The sequence below is a fragment of the Prorops nasuta genome, unplaced genomic scaffold, assembly GCF_024137725.1.
Source record: "Prorops nasuta isolate Cenicafe-Biocafe unplaced genomic scaffold, Cenicafe_Pnas_1.2 PNAS00012, whole genome shotgun sequence".
Classification (NCBI taxonomy): domain Eukaryota; kingdom Metazoa; phylum Arthropoda; class Insecta; order Hymenoptera; family Bethylidae; genus Prorops; species Prorops nasuta.
This window is the reverse complement of record NW_027116809.1, coordinates 6870095-6878197: the sequence shown is the minus strand read 5'-3', so window position 1 is coordinate 6878197 and position 8103 is coordinate 6870095. Positions and strand designations below refer to the sequence as shown.

Sequence of the window (8103 nt, the reverse complement as noted above, 5' to 3'; positions counted from 1 at the left end):
TGGAGAGGTTATGTGTGCTTGGTTCATTGGGGGTTACGAAAGTGTTAGATTCGTGAGTATAGTTATCAAGGCGTGTGTTTAAGGTATTACTTTCTGGAAACGATTGGTTAGATTCCTTTGTTGGAATATGGTTGTGTTTAGCTGGTCCTACGTTGGTATCCGTATTTAAGCTAGTCTGTGTAGTCATTGTTGTGGTTTTGTATATATGTTCCGTAGATGAGTCTAGGTTTTTCGGCTGTGGGGCTTGTTTGGATACTGTTAATTGTTGATTGCTTACATTTGAGTTTGGGCTTAAGCTTAGGCTTGTATTATTGGACTTGATTGTGCTACAGTTCTTGGCGAGGTGACCTTCTGTTTTACATAGAAAACATTTCTGTGAATCGGAACTGGCAAAGATAGTATAGTCTAGCCCTTCAAAAGAAATTTTAAAAACTTCTGGTATTTTGGGGGAGTCTGCTGGATTGATGAAAAGTTGTCGTCTAAAACTTGAAACATGATTGTAGCCTTCTAGGTTGATAGCAGCCTTGAGTGTGACAATTTGCGACTTCAGATTGATATTCAATGAGTTGAGAACTTGCTCGAGGACAAAATTTGGTAGTTCGGTGGGAACGTTGGAGAATATAATTTTTTTGTTAGTAGCTGTCAGAGGCCTTAGCGATGTAGTGTGTTCGTTTATTGTGATGGTGTTGTAGTTATCCGAGAGGTCCTTAACTAAATCCTTATTCGACAGGTATACACATACTCTACTGTTAGATATTCTTGATGCACTAACTACGTTACTTTTTTCTACTATATTCCCAATTGCATGGACGTAATCAGCAAGCAACAAATCACCTACACAATCGATAAGTAATCCTTGTTCCCTTTTGACTCTGACCGCAGCAGCGTAGTTGAGATTTTCAGGAGGTTGGATAACAAATGTGGGTACAACATCTGAGTTTCTAGCCATTTTATCTTGATAAACGATCCTCTATTGAGGATATGTTGGAATAAGCCCAAGATTAGGCGGGGCCTAATAAGATAAATATTAAACTGATCACTCGGAGTTCGTATTAGAACACTATTATCAAAGAGGAGGAATTACACACGTCCACACCTTACACAAGCCTAAACGCGACTGATGTTTACATGCTAATCCTAGCAGAAAGAGGTGTAAAATGGAGAAATGTCAAATGGAAGGTTACTAAAGTAAAAATTGAAAATAATGAATGAAAAGTACGAATATTCTTCATTTTCATTCAAAGTATTCAATTTTTACTTTAGTAACGACAACATTTGACATTTTTCCATTTTACACCTCATTCTGCTACGATCAGCATGTAAACATTTCTCCACACCAAAATGGCGGATGAATCTCATTTTTCGTATCCAACTATTGGTAACTGCCTATTATATGTTGGTACTACGCAATATTGACCAATCAGCGCTCTCAGATTCCATCATTCCGAGTGCTATAGTCAACTAACACGAATCTCCTATGCTCCGCTGTTAGAAAAAGACCCTGTATATAATAATTAATAATTATCATTTCATTTCAACCTTGCAACGTCTACGCTAAAATTATGTTATTATATATGCATGTATATATTCTTCTTGCACATTAATACAAAGTAACTTTCTATTGTCGTGTACGAACGGTTTGGAGATAGAGCAAACCGTTGTCTTATTTCTTATTCAATTAATGAAAATTGGCTGGCGACTCTCATTAAATAAAAAACAACATCAAAATCTCTTAATTATTCTCAAACTTTATTCAATCCATTTAACTTAAATGAATACATATGGCATGCGTATGATATACATATTTCATCTTTAAATTTATAGCGGTGGGTTGCATGACATGCATGCAACAAAATTAAAACTTGATGCGGCTAAAAGAAATGAAAAAGGAACCAAATTATTTCAAGGGAAAATTAACGATGTGTTTCCTCTATTAATTGATATGTCAGTATTATTTTTTCAATAAATATAACTTTTTATATAAAATTTAAAACATGTCTAATCGGGAATTTGAGTTCCTTTACTGTGCACTGAGTATTCCTTTATTGTTTGCTTTCATATTAATAATAAAAGATGAGATGCATTCGGTGCGCACCAGTGCAGTTCCTCAAATTCATGATAATTATATATTGTAACGAAGCATCCGCTCGTAAAAATAATTTTCTTGTTTTGCTCTGTCTTCTTACTATCGTAAAAGAGAGGGGCCGGCGCCACCTGTGCGACCCCGCGATCATTACGCGTAATAGGTTCGAACGCGGGTCGATAGGGGGTCGATCCGCGCACGCGCGACAGTAATTATCTCGCGTGCCACTGTCCTCCCGATTCACTCGTAATTTTGGGACTAGCGAGTCTGGACGTACTCCGTTTGGTTTCTCCTTTTCTCTGTCGTCCATTTTTATATCTCGGTAAGGGCATTGCCCTGTAGTTATTTCCCTGGGCAGGATAGTGCGTAATTAGTGCATCAAATAGTAGAGCCGAAATTAGGAGCATAGCAGGAGGTGTAGCAGTCGACCTGGTGGTAGATGACACGCACCGACGCATGCAGCATTCTTGACTCTTCTCTATGGCCTAAGTAGCATTAGTTCCCAGGTAAATCTGATTTCTCTGTAGGAGGAACCAGGACTTCTTTTTGATTGTTTTTTTATTCACTCTTTTTTGTCCTCGAGCTTCGTCCGTCGTTAGAAGTCGGTTAGTGTTCGAATGCGCGGTAATTCCTCGACTCGTGGAGGACGTATTAATTTGGATATTGTTCCTTTTCATTAATTGTTACGTTGCCTTATTCGGGAACGGTTTAGAGAGTAGAAGGCTAAGGTTTATGGGTCGCGAATCGCGTAGGGAGTCCCTGTATTCTTGGAATACGTGGTAGGACGAGGTGTAGTCCCTCGTCGGAGGAAAGGTGATTCAGAGCCTCCTCGAAGACTGTCCGACGCGTGCCCGTGCGAATCTCCTTGCCCTGGCCGTTCCCCCATTTATTTTCAGATAAATTTTATGAAGCGTCTTGGTCCACACTTGAGATGAGTTTCCAGCCGGCCAACCGCGGAGGCATATTAAGAAAATTTCCAGCGAACTGGCGCCCAGAACTAACACCATCAGATGAAATAATTAATTAAATTGAGTTAATGCGAAATAGAATTTATGTATAGCTTCATTTTTATTCGCGGAAATAAAATTGTGATTTTCATATATTAAAAATAATAACGAGACTTCATTTAATATTTCCTGGCCATAAAACCTCCGTGTGTCTTGTCGTCCGTTTCTGGTCCCTGCCCTCCCCTGGCAAACCAAGGCCGAATGGCGTTCGATAAATATTCTTTTAGGGAATCTCCTGGAGTGAAAACACTATTCGAGGTCAAGCCGTGAAACGTGACGTTACAAATGGCGCCCAACGTGGGGCCCGCCAAGACGCTTAGGGGATAAAAATATTACCTTTTTATTAATTAATCCTATTATTTATATTTAATTCTTATTATAGTTATTAACCGTTATGGAAGTATAATATTCCAGTCAATAATAGGTTTATTGTGGGAAACTTGGAGTCGAGCATCGGTTGTATAGAGTGAGACGACGCGAGGTCGCGGACCAAAACAACGATTGTTTACGTTCGCGCGCTCGAGCTCGCTGCTTCGCCGTGTTTTGATACCCGTTATAGAACGTCGAAATATTACACGGGATTATTAAACAGTACCAGGAAAAATAATTTTCAAGTACTGGCAGCGGTGCTCAACGCGTACGTTTAACGCAGCGGTTCTCAGCGCCGACGAACTCGAGGATATTTCCTGCATGAAATTTTCTGTGTGTGTAGAAGTAGTTAGTTAAATTCTCCTTTACTGATACATATGCATACCTGACTATCAAGTTTTTTTTATATATTTATTTTGCAATTATCAAGCGATCAAGAGATTACTGACCCCTTTTCGGTGGGTCAGATAAATACCCTTGATGCAAATTTTATGATTGGTATGATTAAGGGATAACCCTATACAGGGTGTAACCAGCCAAAGACCGAAAGATTTTGACCAGAGATTCTTGAGGCTATACTAAGTAGAAAAGTCCTATATTATAAGATCCGCAAAAGCATGATTGCTGAGATAAATCAGTTTGAAAGCGAGCAATCAGGGCTTTGATCGAACGGAAGAATTACTTTACTGTCGCTTTCGTTGACACCTCCCTTTCGAAAAACAAAAGAAGCTCGTACCTCTCCGCCGCTCCGTAATGCCGTACATGTACACACACACGCCCGCAACTACGCCGATTATTAATATTACCTCCTAACGTTCTACAATCCTGATCCAAGCACCGTATGAAATTTATTTTTCGCCTAATATTAACAGAATCCCTGTGATGTAATTATTAATACTAAAATACTAGACAACATTTCTGCGATTTAGATACCTTTTGCCTGTAAATTTTCGCCGCCTCCCGTCAAGCTTTTCAAAGCATCAGCATCATCTCTGCGTACTCTTCATTGGTGAAATCCGGCATTTTACCCACTCACATGTTTTCAAAATAAACAGATGAAGTATCTTTAGGTTTTTTCTTCCGAATCGTGTCATAGTAATAAACAATCAGTCTTTCGCATCTTTCGGATAGAGTGCAAGTGAACTGCATATCACGGGATATAATTAGTGGCCAAATTTTGTGTCAAAAATGCCGAATTTCACGAATGAGGAATACGGCCAAATGGTGTACATCCTGGGAGAAGCTCGAGGTGTGGCGACAGAGGCGGCGAGAATCTACAGGGAAAGGTACCCAAATAGACGACACCCAATCAGTACGACGTTTACAGACACATATCGCAGAGTTTTAGAAACGGGTAATGTTTTGCCAAGACAGGAGAAAGGTGGACACAACTTACGTGACAGACGTGTGACGGAAAAAGTACTGAATCTAGTAGAAGCTGACCCGACAACAAGCACTCGCCGCATAGCTCGAGAAGTTAAAATCTCGCATATGACGGTACATCGAATTCTCAAGGCTGCGAATTTGTATCCGTACCATCACACACCCGTTCAGGATCTGTTGGAAGGTGATTTCGCACAACGCGTTAATTTTTGTCGTTGGCTTCTGACACAATCAGAAGTCAATCCTGGTTTTCATCGCCGAATTTTATTCACGGATGAATCCCTATTTACTCGTGCCGGAACATTCAATTTTCATAACTCTCACACTTACGCCGAGGAAAATCCACACTTCGTACGTGTGGTAAACTACCAGCATAGGTGGAAATTGAATGTTTGGGCCGGGTTAATAGGGACTCATGTGATCGGGCCGTTCGTCCTTCCAGAGAAAATGAATGGGGAGTTATATGCGAGATTACTCACGGAAGATTTGCCTGAGTTACTTGAGGATGTACCGCTAGACCTGCGGACCAAAATGTGGTTTCAGCAGGACGGTGCCCCACCTCATAATACTCGGCCAGTTTCTGTGATTTTGGAAAATTATTTTCCAAATCGATGGATCGCTTACCGAGGACCTGTGAGGTGGCCCCCTCGCTCTCCAGATCTGACACCACTGGACTTCTTTTTTTGGGGTCACCTAAAAAATGAAGTTTATGTGACGGAGCCTGGCTCGCTGGAAGTAGCGCTCGAGCGTTTAAAAGTGGCGGTTGCTAACATAGACGAACGTACGCTGGACAACGTATGGACAGAACTGCTGCGACGAGCGCGAGCTTGTATCGAAGCAGGGGGGAGACATTTTGAACAGCTTTTAAAATAATAGACTAAGGACGACGACGACGATTTGACATGACTGACGTGACGACTGACAAGACAAAGCGACGAAACATTACTTGACGCGACAGACGAACGAAGACAGAATTGGAAAACTTTCCCTGTAGATAAAAATTGCTTTTCATATGAAGGAAATGTAAGTCTTCTTTACTTCATTGGACATTCCGCGGCGGAATTGTACATTTTTTATTAGGATTATGTCATCTTCTAAGCTGTTGCAGCTGGAATCTGACTAACTTGTTTAGCATTTTAGAATCAATAATTACATCACAGGGACTCTGATAATATTAGGCGAAAAATAAATTTCATACGGTGGTTGGATCAGGATTGTAGAACGTTAGGAGGTAATATTAATAATCGGCGTAGTTGCGGGCGTGTGTGTGTACATGTACGGAATTACGGAGCGGCGGAGAGGTACGAGCTTCTTTTGTTTTTCGAAAGGGAGGTGTCAACGAAAGCGACAGTAAAGTAATTCTTCCGTTCGATCAAAGCCCTGATTGCTCGCTTTCAAACTGATTTATCTCAGCAATCATGCTTTTGCGGATCTTATAATATAGGACTTTTCTACTTAGTATAGCCTCAAGAATCTCTGGTCAAAATCTTTCGGTCTTTGGCTGGTTACACCCTGTAGAGGAAACCCTGTAATCCATACTATAAGCAGAAAACGAATAATTCGAGATCTGTGACTTGACGGCTGGCGAGAATAAATCCACAACTTAGATAAAGTTTACGGATTTGAAGGTCGGCCGTGTGCATCTTTCTTGTGACCGATTAGTCCAAGAAAGGTCACCTAAAATCAATTACTTTTTTTTAATTTTCTTTCTGTATATATAATACCAGTCAATTCTTGGTTATTCACCACTGAGGAAACCTCAAGTTGGCGACCTCGAAATTGCTGGTTGATTATAATTCCCTTATTATAGGACAAATAAATAAAACACCCTGTCATTTTCTTTTATATATATACATATTATAGTTATAATTTTTTTTTGGTTTGTGTAAGTACTGCCTCGTTATCGAATCATACACTTGCTTTTGCCCTTTTCAGCTTCATTATTCAAGTGAGTACACTGTTTGAATTAAAAATACTATTTGCGATTAGGCTTTGTATAGGTTAAGTAAATACGCATTCAATCAGCTAACCCCAACCAAGATATACGTTATTGGCCAAATCTCTCCATTCTCTCTTGAGCAGCGGAAATCATAAAAATGGGTTCGTCTGGTAAAAGCAGTGGAAGTCGAGATAAGCGCGCGCAGAAGAGACAAAATAGTAAACGCACCGAACAGGTCATTAGAGAAGAGGTGATGACACTACCCTTTGGCGACCTAGTCAGAACCTTACAAGAAGAAGGCCTGAACTCTAACTCTGGACTCAACCAGCTACAGGATAGGCTAATCAGATATCTGAAACGCAAAGAACTTCGCTCTAGTACAGCCCGTTGGGATCCGAACAGAGATGAAGCCGGAGCTGAGGGATTCACTCCTTCTCAAGCCAATAGGCCTGAGAGAAATTCGGTGGACGAGACTAGCACACTCACGCCAGTAGAAATCACAACGATCCCCGTAGCAGCAGGGGGAGTGTCAACGATTGTAGCGACCTCCACGGTGACTACTATGGCTTCTATCAATACCACAGTGCAAACGGTTAGTTGTTCACAAGGATCGATTCCTTCTGAGGTACTACGATTCTCGCCGATATTGCCATACACTGCCAGTACATACCTTCCTGGACTGAACACTGTGCCTCCCGTAACATCGACACAAGGATGGAGACTGGAACCACCTCCACCCTTGGGATCTAGAGGACTATCACCCTTCCAAGACAGGGGAAACCACCTAGCGAATTCGCTAAACTCAATGACTCATGGTCAAGAAAGGTGCTTTGCCGCAACATCCACAGTGCGAAGAAGAACCACGCGATTGTCACCGGAAGAAGAGGAAGCCGTGCGGATCCAGAACATCCCTAAAGCTACTCTAGAAGAATTTAAACGCTTATCCATGGAATCCCATACCACGGGCGGAGGAATACACATAGGTGAGTCAGCCAGCAATTGGCCGCACCTACAAAATAATCCCGGAGGAACCTGCCATTGTAACCAACAAGGAAGAAATCCCCGAGAACCCGAAATACAACAGGGAATTAGGCATTTGCCTCAGCTTGAAAGACCCCTTCGAAACCAGACGGCATTACGACTGGTAGGAACACCCCCTCAACCTGAGTCAGGTGGGAAGGAGTCGTCTAGAAGACATAAAGTATCTGCTCACCGTCAAGACTTACAGGACAGGGATCACCCTAGATTAATCAACCGACGCGCATCTAGCCCGGAAGATGATTCATCGGAAGACACGGAAAGCCAATCGGATAGCTCTAACG

General features: G+C 41.5%; 1 protein-coding gene across 1 annotated transcript; it reads left to right on the top strand.

Moving 5' to 3' along the window:
- Positions 1-4647: 4647 nt before the first annotated feature.
- Positions 4648-5715, top strand: LOC136777887 (histone-lysine N-methyltransferase SETMAR-like). The gene has a single exon (XM_066734468.1). The coding sequence runs from the start codon at positions 4648-4650 to the stop codon at positions 5713-5715; it is 1068 nt and encodes a 355-aa protein (XP_066590565.1).
- Positions 5716-8103: the final 2388 nt, after the last annotated feature.